This window comes from Tripterygium wilfordii, chromosome 5 (assembly GCF_013401445.1).
Source record: "Tripterygium wilfordii isolate XIE 37 chromosome 5, ASM1340144v1, whole genome shotgun sequence".
In the NCBI taxonomy this organism is placed as follows: Eukaryota; Viridiplantae; Streptophyta; class Magnoliopsida; order Celastrales; family Celastraceae; genus Tripterygium; species Tripterygium wilfordii.
Genome location: NC_052236.1, coordinates 12,690,977 through 12,708,960, shown reverse-complemented (window position 1 = coordinate 12,708,960; position 17,984 = coordinate 12,690,977). Strand labels below are relative to the sequence as shown.

The 17,984-nt window shown below is 41.0% G+C and overlaps 3 protein-coding genes across 5 annotated transcripts; 1 reads left to right on the top strand and 2 right to left on the bottom strand.

The window, feature by feature from the left end:
• The first annotated feature begins 41 nt into the window (after window positions 1-41).
• Window positions 42-4,082, top strand: LOC119998810 (probable dolichyl pyrophosphate Man9GlcNAc2 alpha-1,3-glucosyltransferase). Of its 2 annotated transcripts, none has more exons than XM_038846250.1 (8): window positions 42-182; window positions 302-391; window positions 551-1,023; window positions 1,114-1,297; window positions 1,403-1,510; window positions 1,959-2,120; window positions 3,064-3,316; window positions 3,403-4,082. In XM_038846250.1, exons 3-8 carry the CDS (start codon window positions 617-619, stop codon window positions 3,855-3,857), a joined length of 1,569 nt encoding a protein of 522 aa, XP_038702178.1. In that variant the 5' UTR covers window positions 42-182; window positions 302-391; window positions 551-616; the 3' UTR covers window positions 3,858-4,082. The 2 variants fall into 2 exon arrangements, with proteins under 2 accessions (XP_038702178.1, XP_038702179.1); XM_038846251.1 differs by having other exon boundaries at window positions 91-144.
• A 152-nt stretch (window positions 4,083-4,234) lies between these two features.
• On the bottom strand, window positions 4,235-11,393 carry LOC119998807 (KH domain-containing protein HEN4-like). Of its 2 annotated transcripts, none has more exons than XM_038846248.1 (8): window positions 11,205-11,393; window positions 10,379-11,024; window positions 6,889-7,350; window positions 6,509-6,754; window positions 6,153-6,365; window positions 5,618-5,673; window positions 5,440-5,539; window positions 4,235-4,857 (listed from the first exon to the last, which is right to left on the bottom strand). In XM_038846248.1, the coding sequence occupies exons 2-8, from the start codon at window positions 11,006-11,008 to the stop codon at window positions 4,462-4,464; spliced, it is 2,103 nt and encodes a 700-aa protein (XP_038702176.1). In that variant the 5' UTR covers window positions 11,009-11,024; window positions 11,205-11,393; the 3' UTR covers window positions 4,235-4,461. The 2 variants fall into 2 exon arrangements, with proteins under 2 accessions (XP_038702176.1, XP_038702175.1); XM_038846247.1 differs by having other exon boundaries at window positions 10,379-11,021.
• Window positions 11,394-15,820: 4,427 nt separating this feature from the next.
• Window positions 15,821-17,028, bottom strand: LOC119998895 (LOB domain-containing protein 41-like). Its single transcript, XM_038846369.1, has 2 exons — window positions 16,759-17,028; window positions 15,821-16,664 (listed from the first exon to the last, which is right to left on the bottom strand). The coding sequence occupies exons 1-2, from the start codon at window positions 16,946-16,948 to the stop codon at window positions 16,000-16,002; spliced, it is 855 nt and encodes a 284-aa protein (XP_038702297.1). The 5' UTR covers window positions 16,949-17,028; the 3' UTR covers window positions 15,821-15,999.
• Window positions 17,029-17,984: the final 956 nt, after the last annotated feature.

The following is a 17,984-nucleotide window of genomic DNA, read 5'->3' as shown; positions in this document are numbered from 1 at the left end:
TTTGCTAGATCTCTGTGTCCAGTGGAATTTGTAGAGATCTAAAAGTATCCACGCGCCGAACAGTGTAACAGCAATCATGCTAATCCGAAGGAAATTAGATGAGATTCTTATATAATTACTGCTGATTCGGGCGTCATCAAATCGGTGAGAGATTTTGTATAAAGGGTTTAGGGATTTTTGAGGTTAGGAGATCTCTAATTTCTTTGAATAGTTTGTAGTTTTTGTTCGTTATTGAAACTCAGATTTTGAGTCAAAGTCAAAAAATTGTCTGATTTTTGTGGTTGGCTACTCGAAATTCTAGATTGACAATGGCAGAGCCTTGGAACGTCGGTGGAAAATGGGATTTTGGAGACGTTAACGGCTTGGTTTAGACTTCACGCAGTCTGGACAGGTAAAATGAGTCAAATTTCTTTGGTTTGAGTTCGTGGGTTTAACTTCTTTTTATAGTATTGATGAAAAAATCCAGAAGAAGTTTCATTTTTTAGATGAGTTTACTTTACCTAGAATTGTAGAGTTTTTTAAGCATTGATAAGGCTCATGTGTGTTTCAGAATCGAGTTTTTGAGTTGTATGTAAACAAGTTAGTTAGATCAGAGTATCAGACGGAAAGAGGGAGTATGGAAAAGAAACGAGCAAGAAAGGTGGTGAAAGAGAAGGTAGTTGTCGATGACATTGATGATGGTTGGGGGTGGTTGGTTCAAAAAGGAATTGGGGCTGCGTTCTTGTGTATTGCAGTGTTTGCATTGTTGATTCGAGTGGCTACGTCGCTCCATTCATACTCGGGGGCTGGAAATCCCCCAAATTTTGGGGACTATGAGGCTCAGAGGCATTGGATGGAAATAACACTTAATCTTCCAGCTAGAGAATGGTACCGTAACAGCACCACCAATGATCTCAGCTACTGGGGACTTGACTACCCTCCCCTCACTGCCTACCAGAGTTTTTTCCATGGTCTTTTCCTCAAAAATTTTGATCCAGAATCAGTTTCCCTCTTTACTTCTCGTGGTCATGAGTCCTATCTTGGGTTAGTTTGATAACCATTTGTTGCAATTGTTTTTTAGGTTGTTTCAAATTTAATGTATGATTGTTGTGTTCTCGGTGTTTTTCTTTGCAGGAAACTACTAATGAGGTGGACAGTTTTATCTTCTGATGTTCTCATATTTTTTCCTGCAGTTCTTTGGTTTGTTCTTGTGCATTATGGTGGTCGGTCAAGTAGCTGTGCTAGTGATATAGCATGGCACATAGCAATGCTTCTACTCAGCCCATGTGTGATCTTAATTGATCATGGTCATTTTCAGGTTCACCAATCTTTTGTTCATTTGCGTCTTCTTTTTTGTTCTATTTCCCCTATCTGCTGATTGTAAAAAGATATGTAGCACTCTTTATACATAGTCATATTTCAGTACAACTGCATTAGCTTGGGCCTCACTGTGGCTGCTGTTGCTGCCATCCTCTCTCAGAAGGACCTTGTAGCTTGTGTCCTGTTCAGCCTTGCTCTCAACCATAAACAGGTGCTTCCTTCATTCAAGCAATTGCATTTTAGCTTTCCAAATTAACTTTTCTGATTCATTTTTGCTTTATTTTGGCAAGTACCTGTTATCATGTCTAATGGGCCAAAATTTGGAAGTGTGCTTGAAAACTCAAGCCAAGTGCCACAGGGTCAGGGAATTATTGGTCGGGTTCAGTTGAAAGTTTTTCTTTTTCCCTTTATTTCTGGAAGTTTGAGGTGCTAGCTGATTGATGTTGTTCAATATATGTCTTGGTAGATGGATCTTATGCAAAAATTATTTTATATTTAGTCATATATAGACAGCAGTAAATATACAACTTGAAACCTGGCTAATAAGATTATATCAAAGATTAATAAGTAGGGTTCCAGGTGATATGCTATCAGATATGATAATTAGTGGATTTCTTTCTTTAATTGATTTGTGTGCTTTTATTCTTTTTATTTTACAGATGAGCGCATACTTTGCACCTGCTTTCTTCAGCCACCTCTTAGGTAAATGTTTTAGACGTCGATACCCAGTGCTTGAGGTGGCAAAGTTGGGCTTGATGGTCTTGGGAACATTTGCAGTCTTATGGTGGCCGTATCTTCATTCGATGGACACCTTTTTTGGGGTAAAGAACAGCTCTCTATCTTTGAAAAGAGAAGTGCATCGGTTTATTTATTAATTTGAAACTGTTTGATGAAGTAGTTTTTCTTCCTTTTGGGGCCTGCACTTGTTAGTTCAACCCTTGGAACACATAACTGTTGCTTTTGGCTGTTCATCTGTTCATTTACTCCTTGGACAGAAATTCCAACTGCTAGTTCATACATTTCGTGTTCATAACGTTTTCTCTCCATGTCAGTTAAAATAAAATTTGTTTTACTTCATTCCTAACTAGTAAACATGGCAGGTTTCATTAATATTGCTAATTATCAAATATAAGGGAAAAGGTTGATAATAGTAATCCTGAGATCTGTTCCCCTTGTTACACTACACCTTCTGACATTCCTACTTGAAAGAGAGGCCCTAAGTTAGGAACGTATAGTTTGCATATGATTTAATGTGGGAATTTCAGAAAGAAAATAAGACCCTCTATTCCAATTTCCAACTATTATTGAATATGGCTGATAATAAACGCTCTACTGTGGTGGCTATTTGGCATAAGAGAAGGATGCTTTTATTTTCTTTGTAAAAGAATCTTGCTAGGGGAATTAATGAGATTATTATAGTTGGTATAATACATTGGGAGTGACTATGTTACTTGTATGTTAACTACCCCCTGAGGGAGCATATAAAAGTCGTCCAAAACTTCTTTTTTTCTTTTTCCCATTTTTCATGTCACACAGGATAAGTATCATACCTTGGGAACGTGGTCAATTTAAATAGAAATTTCCGTGTCGTTATCCATTCTCTGCAGGCATCAGTTAGGTTAGGTGTCTGAAATTTCAATATCTTACTTCCCTATTCACTTTCATCGAAAAGGGGGAAGTTTTGAATAGACTCCTGATCTTAGTGCTCAAAACTAGCCATTCTTGGAAGCTGTTATTGACTTGTGTGCTTAATGGCTGATTCAGGTTCTCTCTCGTCTTGCCCCTTTTGAGAGAGGCATATACGAGGATTATGTGGCGAACTTTTGGTGCACCACATCAATCCTAATAAAATGGAAGAGATTATTTGCAACTCAGTCACTGAAGCTTCTCAGCCTCACTATTACTATCCTAACTTGTCTGCCCTCAATGGTTCAGCAAGTCTTAGCTCCAAGCAGCAAAGGTTTCCTTTATGGGCTGCTGAATTGCTCTTTGTCTTTCTACATGTTCTCATTCCAAGGTAACTTAAATGTTCTTTTGGAACTTAATTTATTTTGATTAGTTCAGCCTTTATTTTCTTCACTACTTGCTTTTAAAATTTTGCAGTACATGAGAAATCTATTCTGCTGCCGCTTCTGCCAGCTAGCTTATTGGCTATGGAATTTCCTCGTCCCTTCTGGGTATTGACACATTATGCCATGTTCTCCATGTTTCCTCTTCTGTGTCGTGATAAATTGGCGTTGTCGTACGTCGCTTTGTATGCTCTATTCATGCTTATTTATCTTGCACCTTGTGGGAGACGAGATGGTGGGAAAACCCGCCGTTCTGCTTCTCTTGCCTTGCTCCCGATTTTAGTGACCTTTGTTTATCTGTCCTCTCTTATTCTTCATGTCATTTACTTGACCATTCCTCCTCCTGAGAGGTATCCTTACCTTTTCGAAGCTGTAATCATGCTTCTCTGCTTTTCTCACTTTGTATTGTTTGCTTTCTACACCAATGAAAAACAATGGAGGTTGCTGAGCAAATTTACATCGACCAATAGAGAAAAGAAGCTTATTTGATCTTTGTACTCCTGATGTTGGGTTCATTTTAGGTTTTGGTTAGATTTTATATGGAGTGAAACTTTGGTTAGTGCCGATTTACAGACATGTATCAATTGACTGTGGTATTGGCATTGTTAACTATTATCACCATTGGATTTTTGTATAACTGAATATTCAGCAGCCGAGCTGCTGTGACTTCAACTTGTGTTCAGGCATCGCATGAAGTGCTGATGATTAAAAGAAGTCTTAAGATCTCTGTTTATAAATGTAAGTCCCGAAATGACCCTTGTACTTTACAAAAAAAGTCTAACTAATCCCATGTATTTTTTTCCGGGTTACACAAAACCCCTGCAATTTGCATGTAAAAAATTGCTGGAGAAAAGCACAAGTAATAATAACATCTGAATTGTCTACAGAAATCCAGATTTAGGATAGTGAACAATATGCCAGTACAGTACGAAAACATTTATAGCTAGTGAGCATATCACAGCTGGAGATCTCTCTTGTCTACAACAGCTTGAATAACCTCTAGAATGTATTTAGAATCAAACAAATAACTGTTAACTATCGAATTACGAGGACTTGATGGCAAGATATTGTACAAAAATGTTTAAACAAGAGGTCAGTACTGGTAGGCACCGTGCTGTGCGCTTAAGTTATTGTAGGCAATTTCAGGAACATTGACACCTGGGTAGGTGCTTTGCTGAGCATTAACCACATAAGAGCCTTGCTGCATATTCGTGTTCTGATAGGGACTTTGCCGTGCATTCATGGTTTGGTAGGGGCTTTCCTGTGCATTCACCTTGTCACCGTGGCTTTGTTGAGAACGTGGGTTTTGATAAGGACTCATATTCGGGTAGGAGGTTTGATGAAAATTGATGCTTTGTCCAGCAGAAGCTGTGTAAGACTGGACAACTCCTTGTTGGGCCGTGAAATGGTCAGAAGATCCATGAATCTCAACTCTGCCATCAGAGCCACCAGATAGAATTTCTTGTAGCTTCAATCTCGCTTCAGAATCCTTGAATTCACAGGGGAGAAGAATAGTCGTCAGCAAGTTGAATGTGCAGAAAATTACAAAATCGTACCACATAAGATCATGTGAAAATCTAAGCAAATTCCATGATAACATTTAAAATGGTTGTGTAAAGATTCATCCATAGTCACTGGTGGCCGGTTGGCAGCTGATCAATGCTTATGGGTATTAAAGATGTCCAGTACATTAAGACTGATAAGTGATGAATAGTGAAGCTAACAAATACCAATGGGGTGCTTGAGGGTTTCTCGAGCAAACCAAATAGACTAAATTGTTCTACAGATTTCTTATGTTTTCTTATGTTGCACCCAGCACAAAAGATACTTTGAAACAATTATTTCTCATGATACAAAAAGGGGGTGACTAATCACCTTATAGTCATTCACTACAAATATAGAATTCTTTCTTGAGGGATTTATAGAACATAGCTACAGAGCAAAAAATTCTAAACCCAAGGGTGAACTATTAACCAGTTCAAAATTTTGTCTCTTTTTTTCCACTACTACAGAATTTCATGGACAAAACATCACGTAATTCTGTAATCTGTAACTTTCGCATGATACATACCTCACCAATGTTTGAGATGTTGCTACGCCCACCACCAACAGCAGAGCCAATTAGGTTGTATGTCGCCTTAGAATCCACAGTGTGGTTTATATTGGAATATCTGGAAAATTAAAAAGATTAATCAAATCACATTATTCATACACAAAATTATATCCAATTGCAGAGAGCAGCACAGTACCCAGTAGCAGCAGGAGGTACTGGATAACTCTGACGCCCATATTCTTGTCGATCACCCTTCAAAAGAGGCAAACATACTTGGTTATTATGACAAAGGATATAGATTGACAAACAATTACATGTTATAAATCATATACAAGCCCCATCATTACTCAAATACCATTATGCATATGCCAACTTTGGAAAAGAAAAAAGCACTACTGGCTTAATTTCATGGCTTGTTATGCTAGAACTTGCACTTCAAGGATGAGTTTGATATAACTAAGTTACTGCATCCAAAGACTCCATTTACCATCTGTCAGAAATATGAGCAAACTCACTGCTAAGCAACAAATTGAATTCATTCTCGATCACATTCCACTCAAGGTTTTGAAGTGTTCACTGTGGTTTGAATGTTTCTCGTAAATTGCACACTTGATATCAATTTAGTGATCAAAGATGATCCAAACTTGCAAATCAAGCTTGACATTAAGACTGAAGTTGAAAACTCAAAGCCAAAGGCAATAATGAACATGAACTCATGAGAAAAATCCTACCCTTGGGTGATCATATCCATCAGTAATGCCAGCTCTCATTGGCCGAGGTGGTGAGGGTCCACCGCTATGTAACCTTCCAGGGGCGCCATATCCCCGGACAGCTCCACCTTGAGCAGGTTCTGCTCCAGGTTTTGAATCTCTTAGGGTTCTCATTCTAAGCCTTGAAGCTATTTCTGCCAAAGCATCTTTTGATACACCAATGTTTCCAGATATCTGAACGATCAACAAATAAAGTTCAGAAAAAACCAAAGCTGACATAATTAAAAGGAGATTAGGTTTTAGGAATCCAGCAAATGGCCCAAGTAACAATGGCATATGCCAATATCTATTAAAAAAAATTTACGCAACCACAGTACCTGTACAAGCTCTTCATCTTGAGATGCACTCTTGGGCCTGTCATCTTTGGAGTAAACACGAATATCTGCCCGGGTTCTCCTCCTCATCTCATTGATAACCTGACCTCCTTGCCCCAGGATGCAACCCACCTTACTGGAAGGAACAAGTAGTCTAGTAGTAACAGTACCTTTCTCAGACATTTCACTTGTTTTGTTCTGTAGCTGAAGGATTGCCTCGATGGTTTGCGACCTTGGGTTCCAAGTAGCCTGAGATAATAAGGGTATGAATGATGATCCACCCTCGGGATAATAGATGTAAATATTGAAACCGCACAACCATAGAGGCTACCGACATTACTTATAGAACATATAGGAGTAAATATGCGAAAGAGAAGGCAGACCTCAAAAGCAGAGACACGAATTATGCGTTCATCTGACTCTATTAAAGCATCTTCGACATGAATACTGGCTCCTGTCTCCTGTTGTATTTGTTTCACGTTAAAGCCTCCCTTGCCAATCACCCCACCAATTTTCCCAGCTGGGCACAAAATTTTCATCGAAAACTCAGCTGAAGCTTCCTCACCATGTCCAGGGTGAACACCAGGTCCAAATCCAGAAGGCTGAGTTCCATATCCTCCCATCCAAGGCATAGGCGGCACTCCATGGGGGGGAGAATTCCGATGTGGGTACATGGAATTTCTTGGAGGGGGCATATTTGGAATGGGTGCGCCAGAAGTATGGAAATTTTGGCCCCCATGAGGTATAGGAAGACCAATAGGAGGTTTGTCCTTGCGTGGATTCTGATGCAATAGAGTGGACACTTCATATAGAGCCCGCTTAACGAGCATTTGTTTTCCAGATATCTACAACATAATTTTCAACATTATACTTTGTAGGGTAGGGAACAGGAAGTAATTTCTAAGTTAAGATAAAAGTTCTCCCAAAATACAAACATCATGAAGAAAAAGGTTAAATTGAAGATTTCACAAACATGAGTCAGCCCCCCAATAAATATTATCCTACTATCCAGAACCTAACTCTACAAAACCAGATTAAAAAGATACAATGGGTGGGTGTGTGTGTGTAATAGAGAAGAAAAAGGCACATGCTCACATCTGTATAAAAACAACAGGCAGGAAAACAGGTATTCAAATCATAAAATTTTATTAGTCAGCTAGCAAAGTAAAGACAAGGACAGAGAAACAGGGAACAATTATAGGAAAGTGGACCAACAGTCCCCTTAAGGTAGAAGCCAAGAAGAATCGCACCTCCAGGGCTTACATTTCAGTGAAAACCTTTCTAGATTGACATCCAACCTATCAAGTATCAAGGCTTGATGAGATCTTCTAGACCCTTATTGAAGTATAGGTGAGAGCTTGCATGGTCTACCGTATTTTCAAAAAGTGCAACTGCTTAAGAATAGGGACACTGGCCTCAACCACTGTTGCCTCTCACTGCATTTCACACATTAAGCAGAAAAAAATGGCTCCACCTCGAGTAAGAGACACCTCCTCGAATCTATAATTGGAGACAATGCCCTTAAAATAAAGAAACCCCCATAAACAATTGCAGCCAACCAACCTTCAAATTGTTCTGATAGGACTCAACTGAAAACCTGGATACGCTATAAACTAACCACTTAATCCTAAATCTTCAAGTTATCACAATATATGAAGCTCATTTTGGTCATTAAACCATTTAATTAACAAGTCAAAGAGGAAATGTCTAAGGAAAAAAATAGAAAAGAAAAATCTCAACTCAATGGCATTATTGTAATACAGGATTTTCTCTCACTCCTAGGACCAAGCTATAAATCCAAGTAGAACAGGAATAAAGAAGAAAGCAATAAATGAAAAAAAATTAATAATGAAAACAGCCATTCTCAGGCTAATCCCCATCCCTGCCACAGGTTCGGAAACTAATTCTTTCTAAGAGAATAAAAGAAAAGAAAAGAAAACATGAATATCTAACATCATCATCTATTCAAGATTTTTTTCCATTTCCTAGGAAATATTTGCTCAATGGGTCAGTTCCCCGTAATTAAATTTATAACTGTCGTAAGCAAAGGTCACTCCACCCACCTCTTCTGCATGTCTGTCCTCATCGTTTGAATCTGCCACCAGTTATTCAATGTAGGAGTGGGTCTTCCATGTATATTCACATCTGGGCATATGCATTGCTGGCTGTCTCAATTTGAACCCAAAAATATCTTCCGTCTTCCTTCAACTCAGCTAAGTCAACATCATGTCCAATCTTCACACACTACACCACTGGCTGAAATTTCTGTTTGATGCTTAGACCTAGTGAGCACTCAATCAAGGAAAACCTGCTTGAAGAAACAGCCTGCATCTCACCATACTGATTCACAATTTGGAACTTAATGAGACGTCCATCAATGCTTTAAAATCAGTGGAAAGCATAAAGACGCGAAAGCCGAAATTTTCCATAACGCCCAATATTTTCCAAAGGCAAGTCATGACATTTGAACAATCAATAGTGTTGTCAAAGGTGTTCCAAATTCCAAATGCTTCCCTAGGAAAATTGAGGCAATGTTACGCCAGAGGACCTCTGTAAGTCCACAAGAGACAACCTTAAAAAGCACCGCCAAGGTGCTCGACTATCTGTTTTTTACTGTATGGGCGTTCATTATATCTCGGGGCCTCGTTAAGATACTTCCAAACTATAACCTGGATGGCTTAGGTCAAGGGTCTAAAGTTAAGCTACATGGCAAATAGATAACAAATGCACAAGTAAACAGCATAGGTGAGGACATTTGTCTAGAATTGAGCTAAGGGTTACAGAGTTAGGACAAACAGACTACAAAAGTTAACCAGGCAATGCATCCATGAACAAATCTGTATGGAGAAAGGAAAGCTTTGAATCCATCACCAAAGCAATATCAGACCACATAGAGCATGATCTTAAAGTCGGAAGTGACTAGTTTATTGATTCGATTGCCAAAGGTCGTAAAGATCAAGTAAAAATTTTCTAAACCAGGATCCCTTTTCCAAGAAGCTACTTTTCTTATCAGCATATCTGACACCAAAATTGTGATTTGATCAACCTTTATTCCAACATCAATAGTCCATCAGCCTTCTCTGCGAAATCATAAAGTTTTTAGAATACACTCCGTGTCCTTGTAATGAACACCATAGGATCCAATTTCAGTTCTGTAAGGATAGAAATAAAACCTAGCTAAGGCTAGATTAGAACAGACGAACCAAAACCTAACAAACAGAAGCTGATCCAAGTTTTGCCACAAAGGAGGGGGGTAATCGTGGAAACCCAAATGGCAGCTGGAATTAATGAAGGAGAAATTAGTACGACGTATAGCCTTGCAACAAGTTGCCAGGCACCAAATAGTCAGTTGCATCAGCTAAGAATAGCTTGACAACAGGTCAAGATAGACGGGCTATGGAGCATGGACAGATATTTGAAATACAGATTAACCATGCATTTAAAGACTGCTGGTGAATAGGCACCTTAAGTCCCAAATTCTAACCAAAGAAGATGCAAAAGACAGGTAATTCACCAAGCCAAAATTCTCCAATAAGTGTTCACATTCACAAAAATAAGTAGTGCATCTTGAATTTAAATGGTGAAAATTGAAAAAGATCCAACTTTTGATATTTCAAAATGGCATTCCAACCTAGACATGGGAATCAACTTTTATTCTATATTGTTCTTACACGGTGTAACCCTATGCATCCTTTGATGGATAAAGTCAACTAAGAACAGCATATCCAACTAAAGAGGCCAAATTGGAGAGAGAGAATTAAAATTACTACACCATTCTCTTCGTCAAACTCATTTCTAATGTTGGGCACACATGGACAATATAAGAGAAACGAAAGCAGAATATGCGCACACAAACACAGACACACACATTACCTGCACGAGTTCATCAGTGCTCATAGCACAGGGAGGAAGATGGTCTGAAGGAAGAACACGAATACTTGCACCTGTCTCACTTCGCAATCTTTGAATAACATCTCCACCTTTTCCCAGAAGGCACCCCACCATATTGTTAGGGACTAAAAGGCGTGCCGTAACAACACTGTCTTCATTATCATCATCAGATGCCATTCCACCAAAAAGATCTTCCTCAACAATCCTGTCATGAACTTTTAGGATGGCATCCTGGGCAGCACAGTGTGGCTCCATGCGCAGTTGTTCATTCTCTAGAGCTGAATCCTCATCACTATTCTGTTTCCTTGAAATATTTTCAGGAGAGCTATAGATGATGATTACTCTCTCATCCGAACCCGCAACAGAATCAGCAACGGTGATCTTTGCACGAGTCTCTTCCCTTAGGGCTCTGATAATGCCGCCCCCCTTTCCGATAACACCACCAATTTTCCTAGAAGGGCAGAGTACTCGATAGACTGTATCAGCAGATTCAGCATTCCCCAAATAACGCTCATGGCTAGAATCGTTCCATCTTCCTCTCTTATTACTCCCTTTTCTCTTGAACTGGTTGTCAGGATGCCTCTTGAAAAATTTCCTTTTCTTATCATCCATTCTACGGCAAGAACCGCTAACAAAATACAAAGAAGAACAACAATTGGCATGGGAAAGAAGAAAATATCTCCTTATCACCGAAAATATAATTGCAATACATAATTATAATTGCAAAAGAAAACGCAAAATCAGAAATTAGGGTTCTGGCAACAACACAAAAATGGAAGAGAAAGAAAAGGCAAGGCAAAACAAATACCCAAGAGAAACGGAGAGGTTCAGTCTACGCAGTATGCTAGATGAAGACTGATTGCCCCTCGCTAGAATTGGCGATTTCCATCCGTAAGACGGAGATGTAGATTAGAGACGGGGGAGCGAGAGAGTGTGTGCGCAGTTGAGACGAGAGAGAAGCGCAGTGCACCTTGGTACGGTAGGGCTCGATCAAGAGTTCGAGACACTTTTTGGTATCAAATTGGGGATGGGCTTTGTAATTTAAAGTATTGGGCTAAGGCTTGTTGGATTCAAGAGGTAAGCCATGGAAACCATTATTGGGCTAAGACTTGTGGATCCAGATGTAAAGCCCAATGCAAAGACAATAAGTCGCTGGTTTTGGAGAAAACTGGTAAAGACATCGTTTGGGATGGGAGAAAAATTCAAAAATTTTCCATCCAAGATTGCTGACATTGACATGTCACATAGGTGTCATGTAGATTTAGGATGAGTTGGGATACATAGCTTTTTTTGTTCAATAACCATACACGATGTCAGGTTACAAGTCGAACCTCAACTCACGAAGCAACCTCAATTTCCACGAATCAAAGTCCAACTCGCTATTCTTTATAAAAAATCTTGTTGAATATAAGGGGAGGACTTTACCCATATATACTATTCGGTTGAGACTTATCCAACTAATGTGGGACATATGATCTTAACACATAAAATATGGTTTAGCCAAAATAATATCAAGATTTGGAAAGGATTTTCATTTGGACAAATACCATTTAAGCGTGCATGGTGCATGCCATACCACCCAAAACAGCACAACCAATCAGCTATTCAAATGTGTTTTCCCAGCACGTGTACCTGGCATGGCATCTTCAGACAGTTTAGACACCTCGGAATCTCCGGCACCCTGCCATTCCCTTGTGACCTGTTTGGCGAATGTCGGAGTATGTAACAACATTACATTAACTGTGAAGTAAAAAGGTACACCTACGGTTCTCCCAGACGGAAGCAATTCATCTGACAGTCCGTATACACGGTTCTCTCAGACCGAAGCAGTTTTGACAGTAGTCACTCCGTATATACGATTCTTCCAGACATATCCCAAAGTTTCATCCGATACTCAGTTACCGACGGTTACCAGGAGCAGTTACAAGAGAAGTTACCAGAGACAATTAACCGCATCAATTGACATATCACAAGCCTATAAATGTATTTCCTTTGAGATTTGTAAGCATTCATCTACAATTGACTCTAATAAAAGATCAGACTCCGTGGACCTAGGCAAGTTGCCGAACCACGTAAATTCTGTGTTGTTATTCTTTTGAATCATTCTACTTAATACACATTCTATACTTCGGTGTAAATTTAGCATCGACAATTGGCGCCGTCTGTGGGAAATCGTTCATTAATATAAGCCATGTCTCAAGAAGCGGAAGAATCACGACAGGAGGAACTGCCTCGTCTAGAAGAGGAGAGGCCTTGGCATAATCATGATGAAATAGAAGAGCAAATTCCAAATGAATTGGAACTGGAAGAAGCCCTTTTTAGGGCAGAAGAAGATTTGCAAAAGAGACAAGAGCATGCTCAAGCTCTAAGGGAAAGACTCCATAGCATGAGGAGAAAGGGGAAGCGTTTGGCTAGTGAAATCCAGAGTGTTGTCAGAGGTGATAGAGATACGGATTCGAAGCGTGTTCGGGAGCAAGACAGTGGGAGCACTAGGAGGTCTCGTCGGAGGAGGGGACCAGTTACGGAGAGAAGAAGGCATACTCCTCCTCCAAGGGGTGCAAGGAACAAATCCCCGCTGCCGTCTAGGAGGATAAGACACCGAAGCCTTTCCCCAAAAATTCAGATGAAGAAAGATACTGGGGAGGTCTTATGGAGTGCTCAGAAAAAGGCCGAGCAAAGCCTCAGAAAAATGACTTCCACACCCTTCGTGCGGGCTCTGCGACTGGAAGATCCACCAAACAAGTTTTCACCCCCAACCTTTGCAATTTATGATGGAAAAACGGATCCTGTAGCACATATTTCAGCCTACACTCATAAGATGGCACTTTGGGCAGGTCGAGACGGACTCATGTGCAAAATGTTTCCATCGAGTCTTGAGACAACAGCCATGAAATGGTTTCACCAACTTCTAGAGAATTCAGTTTCGTCTTGGAGGGAGTTGGCCCGGATCTTTGTAGCAAGATTCATAGCAAATAGTCGAGATCCAGCGACATTGGATACTCTGTTTGCTTTACATCTCAGGAGAGGAGAGTCACTCCGGGCTTACGCTGCCAGGTATTCAGATACCTATGCGGATATAGAAGATTGTGATGAGAGGACCGCAGTGGCTACTTTTCGCCTCGGGCTCCCTCGTGATTATAAACTACGAGAAAGTTTGACGATGGCTCCACCCAAGAATATGGCCGCGCTTCAGGACAGGATTAAGCAATACGTCAAACCAGATGAAGACAAACAAGGGGATCGGCAGTTTGCTTCTCAAGAAGGAACAAAAAAGGAAAATAAGAAGTTTGAAAAGAAGAACGTGAAAGAAAAAGACTCGAAGAAGGACCCAAAACTCACTTCTTACGAGGCGGTAAAAACAATATTTAAAGACCCAATTTTTCGAATTCTTCCTCAGATTGCAGACAAACCGTATTTTCGACGGCCAAATAAGATGTCAGGGGATCTGTCCACTCGAAACCAATCCAAATGGTGTTCCTATCATCGAGACAAAGGTCACAGGACAAAAGATTGCAAGAGTTCAAACGACATTTGGAAGAATTGGTTCAACAGGGTCATCTTAAGGAATTTATTGACAAAGAAAAAACCACTGCCGAAAAGAAGGGAGAACCTCAGTCAAAAGAGCGGGGAGAACCTTCACACTACGTGGTTAATTTTATTGATGCAATGGTACCGGATGCATAACTTGGTAATGCGATAAGGCGAACGGAGTATAGGAGGGTCCGACACCAACAAGAGGTAATGCGGATGGATCTTAATCCCAGTTTGGGAACTAAGAGACCAAGGGAGGCAACTGCAATCACTTTAACCAAGGAAGATGCAACAGGAGTCATCTTTCCGCATAATGATGCTCTCGTGATCTCCCTGCAAATCAAAGCAACAACAGTGAAGCGAATGATGGTAGACCAAGGAAGTTCTGCAGAGATCATGTATTATTCACTCTTCCAGAAGTTAGGAAAAACTCATGCAGATTTGATTCCTGTTCCAACACATCTTGTGGGCCTTAATGCGACCCCAGTTTGGCCTCTCGGAAGGATACGAATGCCAGTCACGGCAAGTCCAAGAACAGTTGAAGTGGATTTCCTTGTTATAGATCTACCCTCAACGTATAATGCAATCATGGGCAGGACTTGGCTCCACTTAATGGAAGTTGTCCCCTGTTCTTATCATCAGATGCTCAAATTTCCCTTCGGGGATAAAGTGGTGGAAATAAGAGGAGACCAAGCTGCCTCAAAAGAATGTTTTATGGCAAAAACAAAGCAAGCAGGAAAAATAATGATGATGGAAGAAGAGGCTCCAGTCCTAGAGGAAGTTGGAAAGGAGCTAGCAGCCAAGTCAATGGAAGAGCTGGAGAAGGTTCAAGTTACACCAGAAAGTCCTGACAGATACTTTCTAGTTGGGACTAGCTTGTCTATATCAGAGAAGGAATCCTTAATTGGGATATTAAGGAGAAATGTGGGCGTGTTTGCATGGACTCCCTATGAGATGCCAGGGGTGGATCCGGAATTGGCAATCCATAGATTAAATGTCAAATCAGGTTTTAAACCTGTGATTCAAAGGGGGAGAAGGTCAGTCGTACAGCATACGGAGGCCGTGGTTAAGGAGGTAGAAAACTTGTTAGAAGCTAAGGCCATCAGGGAAGTACAATATCCCGAATGGCTCTCAAACACAGTGGTGGTCCGGAAGAACGATGGAAAATGGAGGGTTTGTGTTGATTTCACTGATTTGAACAAAGCATGTCCAAAGGATTTGTTCCCGCTTCATAAAATCGATCAATTGGTGGATATGACATCAGGAATGGCAAGAATGAGCTTCCTGGATGCATACCGAGGGTACCATCAAATCCCAATGCATCCATATGATCAGGAGAAGACTTCGTTCATTACCCCAAAGGGAATATTCTGTTACCAAGTAATGCCTTTCGGCTTAAAGAACGCAGGTGCCACATTTCAGAGAATGATGACGAAACTCTTTGGACCTCTAATTGGCAAGACTATGGAAGTTTACATAGATGACATGGTGGTCAAAAGCAAATTTCAAGAGGACCATTTGATGCACCTTCCGGAGGTGTTTGATGTCTTAAAGAAAAATAACCTAATGCTCAATGCAAGCAAATGCGTTTTTAGAGTTAGTAAGGGCAAATTCCTAGACCATCTCGTTACACAAAGAGGAATCGAGGCCGACCCAGCACAGATCAAGGCCATTCAATGCTTGGAGCGACCCACTAAAGTGAAGAAGATACAGAAATTAACTGGAATGACGGCGGCACTTAACAGGTTCATCAGCAGATCCTCAGACAGATTCAGGCCTTTCTTTCGACTGCTTAAGTCGGGGAGAGCTTTCCAATGGGATGATGAATGTGAGGCGGCTTTTCTTGGGTTAAAGAGTTATTTGCAGAAACCCCAACGGTTAGCAACTCCCAAAGAAGGAGATCTATGAATTACCATTTCTGTTCATGTAAACATTTTTACATGACAAAACTAAAAAGAAAAGAGCAGAAAAGGACAAAACTCTTTTGCACGTAAACAAACAAAGCTTAACACGAGCCGCCAAAACTGGACGAAGGCTTTTTGGATTCTTCTTGGGCTTCTCTCGGCCGGGTATTAAAAGCCTAGCTCCATCTTACACGCGTCCACATCATAAGCCTCGGTCCTCCTCTTCTTCACCGGTATCACGTGATGCTCACGTGACAGAGGTTCCAACCCCAGTGTCAGTTCCAGCCCAAGGTCGGTCCCATTCCGAGCTCCCTCATTTCGGTCCACACCGGACTCCGGGTCGGCCAGGAACAGCATTGACGGTTCGGCTGTCTCGACGGAGATCATGCTCTCGGTCTCCTTGCTCTCTCCATCAACGACATTCGCGCCCACGGACTGGTGGCTAACCGACGATTCATGACTCGTTGACCGGTTCAACTCTTCCATGTAACTCGCTCTCCAGTTGGGGGTCTCGTTAACCGGGACGGGTTTAATTGCCTTGGGCTTGATCACGGCCCGCTTGACTCTGCACCGGGTTTTGACCCTGTGAAGATCATTGGACGCGGCGGAGTTCTCGTCCTTTGAAACGTGGCGGATGTCGTAGGCCTTAAGCGGCGGCTCGTTGCCATTCGCCGCAGCTTCGGAGTTGATCGGAGTTATCGGAGCTCCCTTGAGCACGGCCTCCACAGCCGCCTGGCAGAGCTCCCAGCTTCCTGACCACAACAACCCAACCGACCCGTAAATTGGATTCACGATCCGCCCGCATGCCTCGTAAAGCAGAGACCTAAAAATCGCTGCAAAAAAACATAAAAGAACAATCAATCCTTAATTCTAACACAAACCCATTTCCAAATTTAAGGACTTTCGAAGGATTAAATATAAACTAACCAGGACGAAGATGTTCAGGGCCGGCGTTGATGAGGTTCATGAGTCCGGCACGGCCATAAAACTTGGCGAGAAAGACAGTGGCATTGGCTTGTGATTCAGGGCTCTTAATCCACAGCAAGCAAGGTCTAATAGTGCAATTCTCGCTACACCCTTTTCGTAGAACTCGACATCCATTACAGCTCATCCGCATTTTCACTCCAATAAAAGGAAACCAAAGAAGAAATCCAGGATTTGGAAGTTTGTAAGACGAGTCTCTGTGAGCCTTGTGAGGGAAGTGTATATGTAGCGGCCTCCGCTACTGGTGGTTTCCACAATCAGGGAGAGTTGTCTTAAAAATACCCCGAAAAGAAAAAAAAAAAAAAAAAAAAACTCAGAAAAGCAGTAATCTCAACAGCAATCGCAGCATCACGCGCGTGTAGGGAACCCCCAATTGTTGGGACTCAATTCTCATTCCCATTGGGAGTTCCCTTGCAGCCAAAGTAAACAACAAAAATGTCACAAACAGAAAGAAGAAAGAAAACCCATCTTTTGTAACGTATGTAACCCTTCCCCGTCCCTTCTATATTTCAAATTGCCACCCCTTAATCATCAAATTTACTTTCTTCTTGTGAAAAAGGATGGTGGATGGGGAGGATGGAAGGGTAAAGTGATTGGGAAGAGGACAAGAGGGAATGGGGTTGTGTGCCATGCAAGTGGATACAAAAATTGAGAAGAGAAGAGAGCAGCGCGTGGCAGCCACGTTTTGGATTCAGAGTGCGGTCGAATCGCCACATATTGTGGGGGTGTGGGGGTATGGCCCACCGGAAACTCCCGGATTTGAAAAATAATAGTAGAAAATAAAATAAAATAAAAAAGAGCTCCTGGTTTTCGGGAGGTCAACAAAACCGCTTTTCAGTAAAACCAGTGACCGGTTTCCGGGTTTTGGAAGGTGGACTGTGGGGGTGGGCACGCTACAAGAGCTACGACGACTTGCATGTTTAATGTGTAAATTCTTACTATTTACAAACTATTTTTAAGAGTTTTCAGATTATAATTAGATTTAGACTTTAGAGCATCCACATCAGATTACTTAAACATGAGTCTGTCTGTAAAATTTAGAGATTTTGTCAAAATAGAGCTCTGCATCAGATTACCTAGAGGTTCCCTATTTTACAGAATATGAACAGTAGTTCCCTACATCTAGAGAACCACTATTCACTTCCCTAAACATAAAATAATGTTTTTTA